The sequence below is a fragment of the Oryctolagus cuniculus genome, chromosome 1 (assembly GCF_964237555.1).
Source record: "Oryctolagus cuniculus chromosome 1, mOryCun1.1, whole genome shotgun sequence".
In the NCBI taxonomy this organism is placed as follows: Eukaryota; Metazoa; Chordata; class Mammalia; order Lagomorpha; family Leporidae; genus Oryctolagus; species Oryctolagus cuniculus.
In genome coordinates this window covers 5,197,189-5,217,534 of record NC_091432.1, presented here as the reverse complement: position 1 = coordinate 5,217,534, position 20,346 = coordinate 5,197,189, and the positions used below count along the sequence as shown (strand labels likewise).

Sequence of the window (20,346 nt, the reverse complement as noted above, 5' to 3'; positions counted from 1 at the left end):
GGCAGTCCCACGGACGCTCAGCCTAGTGGATCTGTGGCGTGTGGTCGACAAGACTTCTGTGCGTGGGGCTACGAGACAGAGGGGAGGTGCCTGGCGCCCTGAGACTGTCACCGACACCGTGTGCCGGGCTGGAGGGCACAGGACGGCAGAAGCTGGCTGCTCGCTCTGTGGTGGGGGCCCCGTGTGGGAACCGCACATCAATTCGGTTTATAATGTCGTTGGAGAAAAGTATAAAAGTGGGGACACCGAGTGGGGACTGTTGAACAAGACCAAAGACTTGGGGCGCAACTTGCCCTTGTGACTGTGTACATACAGCCGTCTGGTCACGGGAGCGCCGGAGGCGGGGAGGGGCGGGCTGCCCACCTTGTTGATGTCGGAGATGAGCCGGCCCTCGCGGGGCGTGTACACCTTCTGGTTGTTGGCCCGCAGCTTGCTCTGGACGGTAAACAGCAGCACCTCCAAGTTCCCCTTCTCAGTGAACCTGGGGCAGGAGGCAGGTTGGGGTCACGGCCAAGGGCACGAGGCTCGCAGAATCGGGGGCCGGGTCTCCTGGCAGAGCAGCTGCGTGCACAGAGCCGGCTCATGCTCGCGTTCCCCGCCCTCTGCATTGTTCCCTCGTTTACTCCCATTTGCTAGCTGAGAAAACCGAGGCCAGACAGTCTTAAATACATCGCTCAGTGCTCACGGCTGCAAAGCAGCGGAGCCAGGATTTAAACCCGGGCGCCTTGACCCCGGACACGCGGTGCTGCCCGCAAAGCACCATTCCACGGCCTGCTTCTTCACCTGTGCTCTCCTGACTCTTTTTACGTCAACAGACACATTTCTCCGACAGCAGCCGGAGGGACTACCTGGCCCCCCGGACTTGTTTTTCCTTTACGAACATCCCTGAGGCAATACCTTCAGACTGGTGCCCAGAGGGGGCTTTCTGGGCCACAGGACACAGCCCCCATCACTCCCTGCAATGGATAACAAGAGCTGTCTTCTGGGTTGGAATCAGTTTTGGGGGACAGTGCTGTGGCACAGTGGGTGAAGCTACTGTCTACAGTGCTGGCTCGAGTCCTGGCTGCTCCATTTCCGATCCAGCTCCCTGCTGGTGTGCCTGAGAAAGCAGTGGAGGACGGCTCAAGCGCTCGGGCCCCTTGGGAGACCCAGCAGAAGCTCCTGGCTCCTGGCTTCGGATCGGCTCAGCTCTGGCCATCAGAGCCATCTGGGGAGTGAACCAGAGGATGGAAGACCTCTCTCTCTCTCTCTCTCTCTGCCTCCACCTCTCTCTGTCACTCTTTCAAATAAATGAATCTTTAAAAAAAAAAAAAAGATATTGGCTTTGAAGCTGACGAAGATCAACTCCAGCAGAGCTCGACGCTACAGAAAACACAGACGTCTGTAGCCTGGACCGTGCAGAACTGTCAAGTAATTGCTAGAATGCAGCGGTGCTAAGCGGCTCTGCGAGGACGCTCAGGTTACCAGGCACACTCTGCCTGGGCTGCGGCCTGCCGCCGTCAGGCCCGGCTCCGCCTGTCCCCAGGCTGGGATCCGGTTGCCGCGCCGCCGTCCCGCCCAGCGATCCTATCTGACAGCTCGCACACCACGGTCCTCATTTCCACAGCCTGATTTTTTTACAGACGGCTACTCGCTTTAACCGCTTGTATTGGAATGAGAACGATTCCGTTGTTCCGATGCTTCCAGTACTTTGCACCGAGGGGGGGAGGAAATGAGGCCCCACCCCCGGCATCTCTGCGGCCAGATTCCCCTCCCACAAAGCCGCCCTAGTTTGGTTTCCCCTGGTGTGGGCACGGCCCGGGGCGGGCGTGCCCTGGCAAGGTGCACGCGGGGGCACCTACTTGGGCGGCTTCTCCACAGTGCGGTAGGAATTGAAGGACTGCAGCTGGTTCTGGACCCCGCTCAGGGAGTTGGCCAGCTGGCGGTCATTGAGGGTCACGATCATCTGCTCGATCCACTGCAGCAGTTCAGAGGCCAGGGACTCGTACTTCTCCACCAGGCGCTCGGCCTCCATGGCGTGGTCCAGCACCTGTGCGACAGGAGGCGGGCATGTGGGGGTCCTGGCCCAGTCCCCGGCGTAGGGGAGTCAGTGTCCTGGGCCAGCCTTCCTTTGGCCTTTCGGCTTACTGTCCTGTGGCGGGGGTACCTTGCCAATTCTTTTGCCTTCCACAGCCAGGGCCTTCATCTTGGAGAAGTAGTGGTAGTAGGTAGCCACGTAGGTGATGATGGATTTCTCATCAGGCTGATCCACGTTCACGTCTACGGCAAAGGACCACTCGCATCAGCCAGAGGTTCCCAGCAGGACACCTGCCCCAAGCCTGGGTGCTCCCAGCATTCCCATCTTTCCAGGCCCCTTCAGAGCAAAAGACAACTCAACCATTCGGACCACAAAGGTACCAGACAGCTCAGCTCCTCGCCCTGTCCTTTGAGAAACAAGAAGGACCCTCCAGGTCCAGCACACAGCCCGGAAGCCTGAGAGACTCTCACCCAGCGTTCCCGGTAGAAGCCAGGATTGGATGTTTGGGGAGAGAAGACAAGAAACAGCACTCCCATCTGGGGATGGGTCACAGACTTACAGGCTAGAAAAACGCCCAAGAGGTCAGCAGACCTGGGGCAGCGGGATGGGGAGGGACGGACCCAGTGTCCAGAACCCGGGAGGCGGGCAGAGAGGCCGGCGCTAGGCACCATCTGAGGACACGGTCACGGCCGTTTCTAACGTCAATCCTGAAGTTCAGCCGTGGGCCCCAGGAGCCGGGAGTTCTTCAAGCCAAACTGGCTCCCACCACGCGGCCGAGGCTGACTCCAGCCGGGGCTCTCTCCACTAGGCCACCTGAGGGACTTTATCCCACCCAAGGACGAGCCTACGACACCCGAAGGGTCTTGATCGCTTCGGAAAACACACAGGCAGGTGGCAGCCGCTGAGGTCATCTCGGGAAGTTACAGAACACTCAGCTCGACTCCTCACACGCTTTGTGTTCCTGGGCTCAGGGGCACAGGAGGGGGGCAGCCGGCGGGATGGAAGACAGGGAGTTTAGGGAGGAAGGATTCCGCCAGGGAGTGCCCCCGGCCCGCCTCCCCTCCCCTGTTCCAGCTGCCCCAGGATTGTTCTCCACTCTGCCCCAGAGGCAGCCGAGGGAAGAGGCTCTGGGGCCAGGCTGCCTGGGTTTCCAGTCTCGGGTCCACCAGCTGTAGGACCTTGGGCAGGCCACTAGCCCTTCAGAGGCCCCCGCCCTCTCTTCCACGAACAGGCTGTAACAATGGCACTGACTTTAAAGGGGCTGTTGTGAAGGTGAAGATAATCAAAGCATGTCAAGTGGCGCGCCAGGCACAAAGCAAGAGCCCAGTGGCTGTTACCGAGCTCGCTGGCATTATGGTCTGTCGGAACCACAGGAGCCGGCAGCAGGGGCAGCCGAGCGGAGGCCAACTCATGGAGGGCCCCGGTTACCGTGAAGACCACGCCTCCCCCATCTCAGAGCCCAGGCCACTGGGCCACAGGGAGCCCAGGCCACTGGCCCACAGAGAGCCCAGGCCAGTGGCCCACAGAGAGCCCAGGCCACTGGGCCACAGGGAGCCCAGGCCACTGGCCCACAGAGAGCCCAGGCCACTGGCCCACAGGGAGCCCAGGCCAGTGGCCCACAGAGAGCCCAGGCCACTGGCCCACAGAGAGCCCAGGCCACTGGCCCACAGAGAGCCCAGGCCAGTGGCCCACAGAGAGCCCAGGTCACTGGCCCACAGGGAGCCCAGGCCAGTGGCTCCAACTCCCAGAGCAACTCTGGGCTCTGCTGAGAGAGAACCTACAGCCCAGGGGGCTCTTCCTGCTGGGGGCTTTCTTCCTACAGCCTTTTTTTTGGGAAAAAAAAATTGAGACACAATGTTTGTATTATGAAGCTCACCTTTTACCAGTACCTAAGCCAGTGGCTTTTAGCATGTGCCCAAGGTCGTGCAACCATCACCACCATCTCATTCCAGACATCTTCATTCCCCTCTCCACCAAAGCAACCCCTCCCTCACCTGCTGGCGGCGGGGTCCCTGCTCGCCCCCTCCCGCCGCCGTCCTGCGCCTCTGCCCCCCACGGCTCGGACCCACCTTCAGGATCCAGCAGCTTGGTGAGCCCCAGCTCCTTCTCAGCCAGGTTGAAAGCGTTCTGCAGGTTGTAGTGTGCGTTGCACTTCTTCAGGGACTCAAAATCCAGCAGGTCTGGCCTGGGCAGGGAGGTTATCAAAAGCACGTGAGAGCCTTGAAGGGGAAACGTGGATCCAGCTGCTCCCACCTTTGCACCCAAGTCACTGATTCAATCTGGCCCAGAAGGGGGCACCTCAAACCCACCCCTGGCTCCCAACCACCACCCCCCGCCCCGGGGGGAGGCCTTTGTGCAGCGCGATGCCCCCGGGCCGGCTCCTCGCTCCTTGCAGCTGGGGGTGGCCCCTCAGCTCTAGGCCTGGCTGAAGCCCTCTCCTCACCGGTGTTTGTGCACGATAGCGTTGAAGGCCAGCCCGTCCCTCCAGCTCGTGGTGAAATTGTGCACGTTGACATTGGGGTACCTGCACACACGGTGCGGGGACAACGGTGAGCAGGCCGGGCCCTGGCCTGTGTCTCCAAGAGCCCACTCTCGGCGCACGGCGCAGCCGCGGGGTGGCCAGCCCCCGCACCCTCACCCCGCGGTCTTCATCTGGCACCACAGCAGCAGGGCGTCCTTGGCTGACTTCTTCTCCTTGCTGTCCTCTGTCTCCACGCTGATGTCCTGGATCTGGGGAGCAAGCGAGGGTGCTGTTATCACAGCCACTCAGATAAAGGGCAGGAAAAGCCTCGTTAGGTGGGGAAGAGACACAGCCAGGGCCGTCTTGGTCTGGGCTGGGCTGCCGGCCAGGCCCCAGGCGCAGGTTCCTGCAGGTCGGGAGGGGGCAGTTGCTGCCAGCTGCCTGTCAGAGGCGTAGCCGACGGGCTCTGCGTGGGGCTGGCAGGTGCCCGGGGAGGAAGGGGCGGGCAGAAGCGGGCTGGCGTCAGGACCTCGAAGTATAAGCAGCAGCGGGGTGGATGCGCTTTTGAGGGAGGGAAGCAGGGCCTGGGCGCTGGAGCGAGGCTCTGGTGTGTAAAACTTCCAGTCCCGCGGGCAGGACCAGCACGGAAGCCTGAGTGCAGGCAGCTTGGTCCACACCCAGGCTGCCCTCTGCCACGCTGCAGGAGGAGCGTCCGCGGGGCAGGTGCCCGGGCGCTGCCGCCATGGCGACCTGCTCCGCAGGTTCACACCGAGGCTGTGCCAGGTACCTGGAAGCGCAGGATGATGGTCCAGACCAGCCCGAGCGTCAGGCGGTGGTTGCCGTCGACGATGTCGTGGGAGCCCATGTTTTCCAAGTGCACCTTTTGCTCCTTCAGGAACTGCAGCGCCTTGTCCACGTTCTCCAGGCAGTGGATCCGCATGCGGCCCTTGGTGGGCTTCGGCTGTCGGCCGGGCACGGGGCGTGGGTCTCCTTCCTCCTGCCGCAGCCTTGCCTGGGCTGCGCTGGGTGCACCTGCCCCACGATCCCTCCCCCCCCCCCCAGCCCTCCAGGAACACGGGAACAGCCCCGGGGCTGGACCAGAGGTCGTGCAGCCAAAGCTGAGGCTACAGATGCCGCCTGGGCAGATTAAGATTCCCAAGGGAATTAATTGCACCCAGAGTGGGTGGGCAAAAGAACTGTTTTCAATGGGGCCACTGTTCCTGTCTCCACGAAGCTGGGCTCCTATGGAATCCACGCGGCAAAGCCTCTCAGAAGGAAGCCGTCCTAGGCAGAGGGGCCGCTGCCCGCCGCCCGCCGCCCGCCCACCCGCGGCCGCTGCTTCCGAGGCCCCTCCTCCCTGCACGGCCATGGCTCACCAGTGTCTCCCCAGAGAGCACCTCGAGGAGCCGCAGGAGGTTGCGCCCATCCCGGAGGTCGCTGTACAGGTCTCCCACCCGGCACGTCACCCGGGCCAGGTGCGAGTTCACCCACTTGGTGAAGGTTTTCTTCTGCACGGCTTCTCGCTCATCTGCGGTGGCAACACGGGGTCACTTTGTCCCCCAAGAGCAGTGTGCCTGCTTCTAAACACACCCTGGCCGGGGCGGGGCAGGGCGGGGTTGGGGCGGCACCCCGAGAGACAGGGGAGTGAGGTCTGGGGAGGAGGCGGAGGAGGAGGGAGAGGGAAGGAAGGTGGCGGAGAGGAAAACCCGCAACTTAAAAAGCCGAGAGGTAAAGAAGTGGGAATAGGCTACTGAGCAAGGTGAAGAAATGAGTGACAGAAGACAGGCTTCTGGGAGAGAGGATGAGAGACTGCAGGACACACAGGGCAGGGCTGGGGCCGGGGCTGTGTCCTGCAACACGGTCACAATGTCACGATCGTGGCCTCGGTTTCCCTCATCTGTAAAATGGGCTCTTCGCTCTCCCACGGCACAGGGAGTTAATGGGTATGAAGCCTGGCACAAAATGGCTCCCTGATGAGAGGCTGCTTCTAAAAGCAGGTTCCCTTCTGGTTGTGGACAGAGGGGAGGGTGTGGGCTGGAGTGACGGCAACGGCTCTTCCAGGCGGTCATTAGGAGGCCCTGGCGGCGGGCGAGGCTGCAGGCCTCCCGTCCTCCTCGGAGAGTTTACAGAAAAAGCAAACCACTTGGCTTCTGGGGTGGGCTCACTCAGGCGGCTGCAGCGGGGCCAGCCCCGGTCACAGATATGCTGATGCTAGAAACACAAGATCCCGAAAGCTGGGGAGTGGGGAGGCAGCCCCGGAACCACAGCGGGGGACAGCCAGGCAGAGGTGGGCGCCCGTGGCCGGAAGGGTTAGGAAGCGGCCTGCTGCCTGGGCCAGGGGGCAGCTCCTGGCCGGCGGGGGAAGCCGTGAGGTTGCACAGACAAACACAAATGGTGCTTTTTAGAAATGTCAGAGCGAAGGAAGAGGCCCGGGCCACTGCAAGGGGCTCCGGTGGTCACCAGGCTTTCTGCCAGCCCCCTGCAGAGAGCCCAGGGCGAGGACCCCGCCCAGGGGCTGGTCCCGCGGACTCCTTGGCCTTGCATCTCAGCAACTGGAACGACTCACCCTTTCACCTCACATTCCTGTGCACCTCACCCATAAACCCCAGCAACACACCCATGTCTGCGCCTGCCTTTCTCACCTCCACCCTGGGGTCCTAATGACTGTGTGGGATGCTTCGTAGCACCTGTGGAGCCAAGGGGTGCCTCGGGCCCCCTCTTGGGCCTGAAGGGTCTGCCTGAGCTAGGCTGGTCCTGGATCCTTGACCATCACTGGCCCCGGGGAGGCACTGCCCTGACACCAGGCACACCCCAGTGGGGCCATTTTGGTACATAGGTAGGATAAAAGGGGGAGGGAGAAAAATGGACCAAGCCAAGCACCAGAGACCAGGTGTGATGTCACAAGACCCCCCCACAACATCCCTGGATCCTTACACACTCCCCTTGCACAGCAGGCTGGGGTCCCTGGGCCTCTGGCTCCCTCCATGCACCTGGCCAGGTGCCTGGAAGTCGCACAGGGTCCCCTCCCGTAGAAGAAACCTCCCGGTTCTGCCTGTATCCAGGGATTTCCTGGCTGCTAGAAACGGAGCCCCGCTAAGCCGGAGGCACTTGTCACAACCCCTCCCCACCCCGGCACGGGGTACTGCGCTCCGGCTTCGGGGAGGGGCCCCGGTACAGCCGCCCCACCCGCCCGCCCCGGGGGCTCCCCTCGGCGGGGAGCTCACCTTGCAGCTGCTTGAAGCGCCCCTCGAGCACGCTGGCGTACTGAGCCGGGTTGATGAACGCGGCCGGCGACAGCGGGAGGCCCCCGGGGTTCTGGGCCCCTTCCACGGCGTCGTAGTAAAACTCGCTGGCCCCGTTCAGGCCGTGCCCGGGCCCCCTGTTCACCCCGTTCCCATTCATGGTGCCCGCTGTCTGCTACAGCGCCCGCGGCCCCGAGTCCATGCTCCCTGCGCCGTGGCCAGCGTCCCCTCCCCGAGGCGCACGGCAGGGCGGGGGCTCCAGGGAGGTGGGGGTTTCGAGGAGCGCGGGCTGGCAGAGTTACGGGACGTCCGGGCTCCCGGGACAAGTGAGCGCTGCACACCTGGCGGCGGCGAGGGGAGACGGAGGCGGCTCCAGACAAACAGGTCGGACGGTGCGGGGGAGGGGTGGGAGGCGGAGCCTGGCTGGGGCGAGGGCCCGGCCCTGCGCGGGCGGAAAGGACCCGCCAGCGCCCGGAGTCCCGCCCTTTGGGGCCCCGAGCTGTCCAAGAGGGCAGAAGACCTGGGAGAGGGGTCCCAAGCCATCTCCCACTTCCCGAAGGTTTGCAGGCGGGGCGGGGCTGGCGCCTCCCCGGGACACAGGCTCCGATCCCCAGCTTAGGAAGCGGAGGAAGAAAAACCGGGAAAGGCAGATCTAGGCGCCTTGAGAGGCGTTTGCCTGTGGTCTCTCATCCAGACACAGGGGTCGCATGTGTCATCGCCGCCTCCAGAGCCAGCCCCTTCCCTGCGATGCACCCCACTGCCGGTGCACCTGCCGGCTTCCCTTCCCACCTCTCCGCGGACTTCAGCCTTTTGTCACTTGCAGCTTACATTTGCCCCCCCCCCCCTACAGTTTTTCAGCATTTATTTGGCACCTGCTGGTGCGAGGTCCAGCGCTGGGCAAAGCCCATCCAGGAACGCCTTGTCAGGGGGGCTCAGGTTAGGACTGGAGAGAAGCACCCAGCAGCACAGAATGGCACACATGTGTGTTTGTGTGTGCACAGGCATGGTGGTAGTCCTGGGTGGCATGTGTCACGTCCTACAGAAAACAATGACAGTTCCGGGTGGCATGTGTCCTGTGTGTACAGGGTGACAGTTCTAGGTTGCACGTGGCACGTGTGCACAGATATGGTAGTAGTCCTGGGTGGCACGTATCCTGTGTGCAGACACAGTGACAGCCCTGAGTGGCAAGTATCCCATGTGAACAGACGTGGTGACAGTTCTGGGTGGCACATGTATACAGATAGAGTGCAGTCCTGGGTGACATATGTGTACATGGTAGGTGACAGCCCTGGGTGACACGTGTCCTGTGTACACACCTAGTGACAGCCCTGGTGGCACATGTCATGTGCACATAGTGATGGTGCTGTGTGGTACGTGTTGCATGATGACATGACGACTGCTGTGCTACATAAATCCAAAGTCAGGGTACCACTTCCCCTACGAGGTGACGGTCTCCGTACCCCGACACCTTCTGTCTTCTCTGATCTACTAGAGCAGCAACATGAGGGTTTCACCAGCCCACCCAAAGACCCAGCCACGCAGAGATGCAGGAGAAAATGACAAGGACCTCCAGAAGCGATGGCCACCGCAAAGGGGCCTCACGCTAGCCCTGGGGAGGTTTTAAAAGTCCTGAAATCTGGACCATGTGTCCAAAGATCCTAATGTGCCATGCCCAGGGCGTTGGGAAGCTGCGTGTGTAAAAATCATCCCTGGCTGATCCTATAAAACATGTGGCGTCAGCAACCTCCCCCGGGAGCCGCTCCTCTTCCTCCCCCCCAGTCCGCAGCACCACCTCGCAGGTGGGAGTGGCTGGGCGGCAGGAGGGTCAGTGGCAGTGAGGAGGATGAGGAAGGGATGGAGAAGAGAAGCCAGACAGGGTGGGTGGCCTTCGGGTGTGTGGGTGACTCAGCCCCACGACAGCCGGTGGTGTCAGGTGGCAGCCACACTCTTGTTGCCAAGACAACCCCCCCCCCCATCGAAAGGAAGCCCGCTGGACGGGTTTGTTTGTGCCCAGAGCAGCCAGAAGGGGAGAGCCCTGGCCCGAGGGGAGGGCGGGGCAGGGCAAGGCAGGGTAGGGGCCGAGGCAGGCCAGCCCAGAGCGAGCCTGGTTGGCTGTGGAAAGCGGCGGTGGCGGGCAGAGAGAACCTGCTTCAGGGAATAGGTCTGTGAAATAATGGGAGTAACAGGCGGCAGGTGGAAGGAACAGGTTGGGGAGGCTGGGCGGGAGGACAGGTGTGGGGATGAAGGAAGACACAACTGGGAGGGGAGGGTGGGGACAGAAGTGACAGCAAGAGTAAAAGTGCATAGGGATGGAGGGAAATGACCCAGGGGCCTGGGACAGGCAGGGGACGCTGTGGGCCAGCAGGGCTGGCTTCTCCAGGAAGCTGGAGGACATCCAGTGCACTCATGAGCCTGGATTTGGGGGGACCAGGGCCTTGGTGGGGTGCTCTGGCTCTCCTGGGTCCTCACCTCCTCACCGACCCTCTCATGACCTCACCTGCCAGCGCCTTAATCCGAGACCTCTCAAAGAGGCGGGCGGAGCTGCTGTCATTGTCCCAGTCGGTGTCGGGCAGGTCCCAGCGGTTGTTGATGTCACTGTACTGGCCCTGGATCTCCAAGCTGTCGAAGTCTGTGGGCGACAGAGTGCTGCTCATGGTGGGGACGGCTTCCTGATCCTGCAAGAGGACGTGGCTGGTGAGGGGCACCTCGGAGCCACCGAGCCTTCCGCTCACCGTGTCCTACCCTCCTGCCTGGGTCTGCCCCGCTCGCCTCGAGGCCAGACGTCCTGCTTGTTTGGCCGTTGAGATCAGCCCCCAGTGGGAAAGCCTGGGGACAGGGATACAACAGACATGCATGAGGGCAACCGCGGTGAACAGCAAGGGCTCCGGGGGCCTCGGGCCAGGAGGGACAGGACAGGGCTGGTGGCTGACAGTGGCAATGGCTTCCATGCAATGCGGGCAGCAGCCGCGGGGCCCCTTGGGCAGTAATGAGTACAAACCCGAGGTGCTCTGAGCCCCGCCCCCTCCCCCCCCCCCCCCGAGGTCCAGATCCTGTTCCTGCGCTGGGGCAAATCTATGCTGTCCGGCAAGCGTGGTCCAAGGAGGCCACGGCACAGCTCGGTCCCCTCTGTCCCCTCTGCTCCGGAGCAGGTTAGCAAGCGCTGGATCAGTGTCAGCTGCGCTATGTACACGCATCACCCCGTCGCACCCCTCTGTGGGGCCAGGGCAGGCCCACTGTGGTCAGAAGAGGAAGTGGCAGCCCACAAGTTAGGTCACGGGGTCAGCAGCTGAGTCACGGGGCAGGGTCTTCATCACATTTGTATGTTCTTGACCTTCCTGGAGCCCTTCAGTGCTCCCCGGGAGGGAACGGCACCTGCCACTCCCTCCTAGGGCCCGGGTCGGGGCAGTTCTGACCCCGTTTGCCTGCCAGCACCATTTATGAGTCTAACTTACGCAAACATGCTCTGCTCTCACAACCAAAAAATGAGTTCCAGGTTAGCAGCCGGGGATCTTCCCCCCGCCGCCGCGTAATGCAGCAACCGCTCAAGACACTGCAAGGCAGCGTCTATAACTTTAACAGAACGCCCGATTCCACATGCATATCCCTTACTTTTCTAGAAGCGCTCAACTCCCACATACCGCTTCCCGGGCTGAGATCTCTCATGCGATCTGGGGAGGAAGGGACGGGTGGTGAGAACTGGGAGGGGAGGGAGGCGCGTTCCATGGGCGCCCAAAGGCAGAACTTGGCTTCTGTCATTAACTGGTTCCATGAAGCTGAACCTGACCCGCTGGAAGGGCAGGGTTGTCCACCCCTCCCCTTTCTCCCGGAGAGAAGATGCGCGGGAGCATTTCCCTGGGTGGCAGAAGGCCAAGGTCAGAGGTCCTAGATGTGGGCTTTCACTCCCTGTAGCAGGGAAGGGAGCTGGGCTTCCACTAGGCCTCCCATTCCCTTCTCACTCAAAATCCATCTTTCCTCCAACAGAGTCCCTGGGTTTGTTCTGTAAATATTTACATGAAAATAAATTCTAGGGCAGAGTTGAATCGCCCTGAACAAAGAGTGCTGTGGGCAGGGCATGACCTGAACTGGGGTCACCTGTCCTCTCAAGTGCTGGACAGGGACGGAGTCCACACCTCAGCACCCATTCCAAGTCCAGTGATCTTGGCCATCAGCTTAGGGCTTCCCAGCTGGCATCCGGGCTCACGCTCAGCTCTGGATGGACAATTCCAACACCTAAACACTCCCACCTCCCACCACCACCACCACCTTCCATCTCCCCAGGGGTCATGCCCCCCCACAGGAGTATCTCTTTGCCTAATGAGCTGCTTAAAAATAATTAATCTGGGGCCAGCGCCATGGCTCACTAGGCTAATCCTCTGCCCGCGGTGCCGGCACCCCGGGTTCTAGTCCTGGTCGGGGCGCAGGATTCTGTCCCGGTTGCTCCTCTTCCAGGTCAGCTCTCTGCTGTGGCCCGGGAGGACAGTGGAGGATGGCCCAAGTGCTTGGGCCCTGCACCCCATGGGAGACCAGGAGGAAGCACCTGGCTCCTGGCTTCGGATCAGCACAGCAAGCTGGCTGTAACAGCCATTTGGGGGGTGAACCAACGGAAGGAAGACCTTTCTCTCTATCTCTCACTATCTATAACTCTCTGTCTCTCTTACTGTTTAACTCTGCCTGGCAAAAAAAATAAAAATAAATAATAATTAATCTGGGATTCTATTGGTGGGCCCATGCTTCCCATTTTGCTACAGGCCTCACCATCCCCTTTCACCTCCTACCCAAATGAATTTCACCTATCTAAGTTACCTGCCTGGCCCCTAAAAACCTCTGCCTCATAGCTTCATACTCTACAAAGGACAAAAGCTTAAGGAGGCCGAGTATCTGATGTTATCTCCAAACTGTCCCTGAGACCCCTGTAGGCTGCCCAGAACCCAGACATGTACTGCTGTGGCTTCTTTACAGTCCTCCAAGGGACCCCACGGGGGGCCAGGCATGGGATGCAGACCCCCCCAGGGAGATCCGGCTGTGAGAGCCTCTCCATGGAGTCCTAGGATTCTGGGGAGGAAGTATGGAGCTGGAACTTCCTTCCTCCCCAAATAAAAATTCAGCCACTCCTGTCAAATCATGTTTGAGACATTCATGCTTTGCCTTCTGTTTCCAGGGGTGCCGTGACATAGACATGAGCCAAGCAGCCTTAGCTCACCGAGCCCCGGGGGTCACCAGGTCGCTACTTGGGAGGGTGGGAAGGAGGTTATTACCTAGGCCCCTGTATGAAGGGCTCTGGCTGGCACGGCACAGCGCGTGGCTCCAGGGCCCTATCTCTGCATCCCTGGGCTCTGATTTCCGAACATTCTGGCTCCAGTCCCCCGGCCTTTTGAACCATATGCCCGCTGCCACCTCCAGATTCTCACGGTCTTCTACCGGGAGTTTCCCCTACACAGATGCTGCCCGGGGTTCTTTCCACCAGAGCAGACCCTTCCTTGCCGTGACCTGGGTCTCCAGGCTCCTCCTTCCTGGCTCTGCCGCTGTCCTCCCACCCTCGTGACCCTGTGTTGGAGAATCCCCCAGCCCGCTTCTCCTCCGAAGGTTTCCTGAACTCTGGCCCCAGGGCTGCGCAGCAGCTAATCCAGATTAGTTTCCCCAGGACCTTATTCTTAGCCACTGACCTCGGGGCCGGGGCCGAGTAGCTGACATCATTAGAGCCAGAATAATGCCAACCCCCGCCAGCCACGGGCTCGGGGACCTGCTGGGATCCACACCCGCGCAGCCACGTGCCGGGTGCTCCCTTCCTCATTCCCGTTCCTCCTCCGTGTTAGCTGGTGTGTAGAGCTGGAAAGCCTACCCCCGGGCTGCAGGCTCTTGTTCCCCGATTCCTCCTCTCACCACATCCTGCTCCTAATTCCTCGTTTTCCCTCGGAGAGAGCTGACCATTCCTGCGCGCTCCCACAGCCCTCAGCGTGCTATTCCCGCGCTTAGCCCCCTATAATCCACTCAGTTTAGGCGTCCCTCTGCTCGCTCCGTGGTTAACTCGGAGGGCAAGGGCTGTGTCTCACTCTTTTTCGCATTTTCTGCACCCAATATGCCGGGTATTCGGTAATGAGACAGCAAATGAGCTGACCATCGGATTACTCTCGCTCCTAGGGCTGGAGGAAAGCTTAAAAGAAAGAAAGCAGAGGAGCCTGGGAAATGCCTTCTGCGGCACACCTGTCGGACTCGGGGTCAAGCTCTGTGTGCAGGCCAGGGATCCCCTAACTTGTGCAAATCACAGTTACCTGGAGTGCAGGCTGTCGAAACCGAGATCCCTGGGCCCCGCATCCAGGGATTCTTAATACGGCAGATCTGGGAATCTGTATTTCTTTAAAATATTTTTTTTTTTGAATTTGTTGAAAGAAATGGAGCTCTCATTCACTGTTCCCTCCCCTAAATGCCTCCGAAGGCCAGGGCTGGAACCGGGAGCTGGAATGAAATCTATGCGAATGGCAGGAACCCATTACCTGACCCAGCACGGCTGCCTGCCAGGGCCTGCACTGCCAGGGAGCTGGAGTCAGAGCCTCAGCCAGGAATAGAACCCCGCACTGTCATGTGGGATGCTGGCATCCTAGCCGCTAAGCTAACCGCCCACTCTGCTCTCCACATCTCCATCCATCCCAGGTGAAACTCAAGCTGCCGTTCTGGGGACCACACTTTGAGGGGCCGCTGTTATCCAGAGAAGGGAGCAGGTGGCGTGGGCTGGGGGAGCCACGAGGACTGAACCGACAACATGGCAGGTGCGAATGTGACCGACCCATGGTCCGCGTCCCGTCCGCCCAGGCCCCATGCTGTGCTAAAGTCCGGCGGCGGGCGGACGAAGCTTCCCCTCAAGGGATGAGAGAGGAAGACGAGGACGGAGCGGTCTCCAGCGCTAACGACCCAGAGCGGGCGCCCTGCTACAGAGAATCAGGGGTGAGCAGCAGCAGGAGGACCGGCCCAGAGCAGCTGTGGGAAGGCAGAGTGAATAACAGATGAGAAGAAACGGGGACTCTGGCAAAGTACAAACCTTATGTGACTCAAAGAATAAATGCGTGCATTGGCAGAGAGAAAAGAAAAAAGGAAACACAGACAAGCCCGGGGCCTCTGGGAAGAGAAAGGCAGCCAGGGCAGAGGACCGGAGGAGGATGGCCGAACCACAGCCCCACCCGCCCCAGGCTTGCTCGCCCCGAAGCTCTGGGACCCCTTCCAAGGACGTTAGGACTGGGCTGAAGAGGGGGACTGTTTTTTTTTTTTTTTAATTCTCTCCCTGAGCATCTTGCACTTAGGGCAGAATTATTCAGCCCCATTTTCACGCCCTCGCACCCCCTCCTTCGGGAAGCGGGCGGGGGCTCACATCGGCTTCTCCAAGGGACAAATCTGAGCTCCATCTTAGCTCTCCCTCGGCTAATCCTTTGCTCCTCTGAGCACGCCAGGAGAGACTGGCACGCACCTCAAGCCGACACACATGCTTGGAACTCTGGCTGCCCTCTTCACCTCCAAGGAAAAGCGGTCTGTGGCTCCCCTGCCCACGCCTGACACTCGGGAGAGGGTGGGCGACAGCGTGCGGAGGGCGAGGGCAGGGGCGAGCCTGCATCTCAGACCAGCGCGCCGTGCCCGGGGTTCGCGGGGTGAAGCCGGAGGGGATGGCGAACAGCCCCGCGGTGCCGGGCTCGGCCCGCCCCGGCCCGGAGGCGCCGCCGGGTGGTCCTGTGGGGGCGGACCCCACAGCCTGGCAGCCGTCCCGGCCGCGCGAACGCCTCACAGGCCCGCCTCCCCACCACCTGCGGGGTCTTCCTCTCCCTCTGCCAGCGCTCCTGTCACCACAGCCAACCGTGTCCCCGACTCCCACACACCGCCAGCGAGCATAAAGGAGAGCGTGGAGCGAGCCCCCGAAAAGAGGCGAGGAGAAGCCGCCCACCCCGGAGGGAGCCCCCGGCAGGCAGCCCGGAGCGGGCAGCCGGGCGCTCGCAGACGCCGGCAGAGGCGGCCGGCTGCGTCCCCAGCGCCGGACCCCGCGGCCGGTCCCGTCCGTCCGCCCGCGCAGCCTCGGCGACGCTGGCGCACGCACTGTGCCCAGCCGACCCCAACTCGTTAGCGCGTCCGTCAGCCCCAACTCTTCCAGACTCTTCTCTCGGCTCCAGCGGGGTTCGCGTCTCCCACGCCTCGACCCCCCTGCCCGCGCTCACGCCGGTACCTGGGCGGCTGGCACACGACGCTGCCCATTCGGTCGCCGGGACCCGGCGGGAGCCAGGGCCGGGGGTCGCGTCCTCCCTCTCGGCTGCCCCCCTCCCCGCCCCCGGCCGACCGGGACCCCGACCCGACCCTGCCGCCCGCACGCGGCTGCACAAAGCGCGCCGCCCCGCCGGCCCGGACAAAGCGGGCGGGGGCGCCGGCACCTACCTCGGTGCGGAGCGCCGGGCGGGCGGCGGGGGGCGCGGGGCCGGGGCGCACCGGTCGTCGCCGCGCCCGCAGTCCGGCCGCGAGGGGCGGTTGCGGGCGCCCGGCGGCGGCGGCGGCGGTGGCGGGCGGGCTCTGTCACGGGGCGTGAGCGGCGCGGGGGGCGCGCGGGCCGGCGGCGGCGGGGCGCGTGGCGGCGGCGCGCGGGCGCGAGCGGCGGGACTGCGGCGCCGCGAAGGAGGACAATAGCCTCCCCCTGCCGCAGGCCGCCGGCTCCCGCGGGAGGCCCGGGACCATCTGGACCCTGCGGCCCCGCGGGGCTCGGGGCGGGGCCCGAGGCGCCCCCTCCCCGCCCGGCGCCATGGCAACCGCGGCCCCCTCGGCTCTGCCCGCGGCTCCCCGGCCCGGGTCGTTGACCTTCCCGGAGGCGCCCCCGGCACCCCTCTTCCGGTCATCGCAGACCGGGTCCCCCTCTTCGGCCGCCGGGACCTCCCCCCGCCCCCGCCCGGCCCCACGGCTTACCGGGCTGGCTCTCCGCGGTGTGGACACCCGCACCTTTGTCCCTATTCCGTGGTTCCTCCACAGCCAGTGTCCCCGCGGCATGCCATACTTCCCTGATTGTCACTCACCGCCGAGATGGATTTCCTGAGGTTCGGCCTCGCTGTCCCTTTTCAGATTTTCCTCTTTGGCCACCTCCGGGCCATCCCCTTCACGCGCGCCTCTCCTCCATCCGCTCTCTCTCGCGTCCGCCTTCGGGCAGGTGGGCCGGCTCTCCTTCCACAAGCATCTCCATGGTACATGTGGAGATCGGCCGCCTCACACACAAATCAGGTCTGGGAGCAGTCAGTCATCACAGCGCTCCTCAGCGCCCCTCATTTATCAGCCCGGAGGATTCTGGCCTAGTCACTGCCTTAAGGGGGGTGGGGGTGGGGGTGGACATTTCTGGGCCTGGCACGGCTGGCTTTCTCCTCAGTGGTCTTAAGGTCCGAGGTCATTAACCAAGGTGAATGCTCTCTGCTTAGGAGAAGGCGGAATGATGCCCAGATCACAGCAAACGCACAGAATGCCAGGTGGGTGCTAAAAATGCCTTCTCCCATGTGACTCCCCCCCCCCCCCACGCCAGCTCGGAGAGGCAGGCGCGGCTCTTCCACTAAGCTCAGAGCTGAGCGATTTCCAGCCGGGTGGGCTTCCAGCCGGGAGTGTCTGAAGCTGCCAAGTGAGGGCGACCGGAAGAATGGGCTTTTGGTGAATTCGGGGCGGGCGGGGGGGGGGGGGGGAGCGGTTAAGGTTTTTAGTAGCTTTATGTGCCCCTGCATTTTTGGATTATGGAAAGGTACACATACAAAAAATCAGTGTATGAAATAGAAATATGAAAATAGAAATATATGAAATATACAGAAATATATGAAATAGAAATACTTTCCAGGTACGGTTTCGGCAAAGTGAGAGAAATCACCTGTTTTAAATGCACTTGAAAACGTTGTCAAGGCAAAAGGAAAGATCTTGCGTCATGTACCTGGCCTCGGTTTGCCTACTCTACAAAATGGGCTGGGAGGTTGCACTCAAAGGCTACCTTGACGTCCTCCTCTGGCTCGAATCCCTGTGATCTCATCGCTAACCTGGAGCTCAGCCCTCTGGGGTGCACCCCACCCGTAGCTGTAATTCAGGCGATTATTGATTTATTTTTAACGATCACTTCTTAAAGGCGAACAGCATCAAAGCAAGCAGCCTGAAGGCATAGTCTGTGCCTGCTTCCGGTAGTTGCTGTGAGCGTGGGCTGGTTCAGGGGGCAGGAAGTACCAAGGTGCACGTGATGGCCATCAAGGAGGCTTGGTCAGGGCCGTTAAAACTGCCGCTGGACTGTTCCAGGAAACCCGGGGTCTCAGCGACAGCCTGTTAGGTTATGACCCAATTAGGAGACTTGGTCTTAATGATTAGCATAATAATGCCTTTTGTGGAGTCATTTCCCAATTTAGGTATTCCATAATCCTTCCAAAAAGCCCTGGACACATTTTCATTTACGTTTTATTGATGAGCGAACCGACGTCCAGAAACTCAGAACTGGTCCGCGGTAGGGACTGCCAGTCTGCTGCTTCCTAATGTTCTTTAGCCTCTGCTACAGACCGGGTACAGCAGCATGGGCAGACCTAGCGCCGCTACCTACCAGCTGGGTGACCTTGGGCACCTACCGAACCTGCCTGGGGCTCCACTTCCTTCCCTGTAAATGCCACCGTCATGCGGGGTCACCTGAGTTACCAGTGGGTGAGGACCAGAACATTGCCTGGCCCCTGGTGAGCGCGCATCCATTTCAGCCATTTTTCCTTTGCCGTGTTACTGTTTCACCATCCTGTTTCCTAATTTGGAAAGGAAGCTTGCTTCCCAGAACGCGGAGATCGCCTGTCTCAGCTCTGGAACTGGGTTGCTTTGGAAACTTGCTATTTGGCTCAGTAGTGAATCAGTACAGTCAAAAGTGAATGGGAGGATGTCCACCACGATGCTGAGCTTCTCCGAGAATCCAGATTTGCTGCTTATGTAACCCAGATGCACGCCGAGGGCTTGACTCCTGCCACCGAACCCAGAGATGAAGCTGAGTGGAAGGGCGTCCCTCCTCCCATCTGAAATGGGTCCTTATGGCTTCCTCCCTAGGGCTCATCCCTTGGCACAGCCTCAGGGCCTCACACCTGCTGGGGCGCTCTCTCTCAACCGGCGCCTTCCAGCAGCATTTAAACATGCTCAAGTGTCTGCCACAGGAGACGCCTGACCCCTTCCACGGGACCCTCAGTCTTTATGTTTACAGTCTCCTCCTCCTCCTCCCCCTCCTTCTTCTTCTTTTAAGATTTATATGTTTGAAAGACAGAATTACAGAGAGACGCCAAGGCAAAGAGAGAGTTCTTCCATCTGCTGGTTCACTCCTCAGGTGGCCGCAACAGCCACAGCTAGGCTGAACCGAAGCCAGGAGCCAGGAGCTTCCTCCTGGTCTCCCATGGGGTACAGGGCCCAAGCACCTGGGCCATCCTCCACTGCCTTCCCAGGCCACAGCAGAGAGCTGGCCTGGAAGAGGAGCAACCGGGACAGAATCCAGCGCCCCAACCAGGACTAGAACCTGGGGTGCCGGCGCCACAGGCGGAGGATTAGCCAAGTGAGCCGCGGTGCCGGCCAACCTGTAGTCTTCTCAACTCACCTGTCTTGGCTCCCACTTCCTCACCTCTCTTCAAACATTCTTTCAAAAACGATCTGGCTTATTACACGCTGGGGACCTGGGGACAGAATTGTGAGTGGAGTGGACATGTTCTCTGTCCTCGTAGAGGACCCTCTGGTGGCGATAGCACACATTAATAAAATAAGCCCTAAGATGCACAGTCACAGGGTGGGCACTTGGTGTAGTGTCTAGTATGCCACTTGAGCCACCCGCATGTCATGTATAGTGTCTGGGTTCAAGTCCTGACTCCCTCAAACTTCAGCTTCCTGCTGGGGTGCACCCTTGGTGGCAGGCAGCAGGCGACGGCTCCAGCAGTTGAGCCCCTGCTGCCCATCTGGGAGACGCTGATTGAGTTCCTGGCTCCTGGCTTTGGCCTTGCCCAGCCCTGGTTGCTACAGGCATAATTTGGGGGAATGAACCAGTGGATGAGAGCTCTCTCTCTCTCTCTCTCCCCCGTCCCTTCTACATAAATTACATAAATAAAAATTTAAAAAGATAATAAGGATAATGAATGAATATGATAGGTAATATGAATGAATTATATACATCCTCTCCATGAGACAGTTGGACAGAGTTGTAACTTGGTTAGGGAGGGGATAGAGGAGGAACTTCCTCAAATCATCTGAGATCTGCATGGGGAGGGGAGTAATAACACCTGTTACTGAAGTTTATTGGAGGGGGACAGCATTGTGGCTCATTGGGTTGGGCCACTGTTTGCAGCACCAGCGTCCCATGAGGGCACTGATTCAAGTCCTGGCTGCTCCACTTCCAGTCCGGCTCCCTGCTAATGCCCCTAGGAAGGCAGTGGAAGATGGCCCAAAGGCTTGGATCCCTGATACCCACAGAGGAGACCCAGACAGAGTTCTGGACTCCTGGCTTTGACCTGGCCCAGCCCTGACCATTATGGCCATTTGGGGAATGAACCAGCAGATGGAAGAAGAACTCTCTTTCCCCCCTGTCCCTCTCTCCCTCTCTGTAACTGCCTTTCAAAAAAATAAGTCTTTTAAAAGATTAATAAAATGAA

At 60.8% G+C, this 20,346-nt stretch overlaps 1 protein-coding gene across 9 annotated transcripts in view; it reads right to left on the bottom strand.

The window, feature by feature from the left end:
- Nucleotides 1-16,967, bottom strand: part of SPTBN2 (spectrin beta, non-erythrocytic 2) — a 36,346-nt gene extending 19,379 nt beyond the window's left edge. The window contains exons 1-11 of one of the 9 annotated variants that reach the window (XM_051826457.2): nt 16,646-16,967; nt 10,453-10,546; nt 10,218-10,349; nt 5,855-6,006; nt 5,266-5,439; nt 4,656-4,747; nt 4,461-4,541; nt 4,087-4,202; nt 2,147-2,259; nt 1,842-2,029; nt 364-481 (exon numbers count right to left, since the gene is read on the bottom strand). In XM_051826457.2, coding sequence (XP_051682417.1) covers nt 364-481; nt 1,842-2,029; nt 2,147-2,259; nt 4,087-4,202; nt 4,461-4,541; nt 4,656-4,747; nt 5,266-5,439; nt 5,855-6,006; nt 10,218-10,349; nt 10,453-10,546; nt 16,646-16,726 — 1,341 coding nt within the window. In that variant the 5' untranslated portion in view covers nt 16,727-16,967. Of the gene's footprint in view, nt 1-363; nt 482-1,841; nt 2,030-2,146; nt 2,260-4,086; nt 4,203-4,460; nt 4,542-4,655; nt 4,748-5,265; nt 5,440-5,854; nt 6,007-7,702; nt 8,492-10,217; nt 10,396-10,452; nt 10,547-11,329; nt 11,372-15,920; nt 16,074-16,126; nt 16,260-16,645 lie in introns of those variants that run through there. The other 8 variants (XM_051826474.2, XM_070067954.1, XM_051826461.2 and 5 more) reach the window with 8 other exon arrangements.
- Between the last annotated feature and the right edge of the window lie 3,379 nt (nt 16,968-20,346).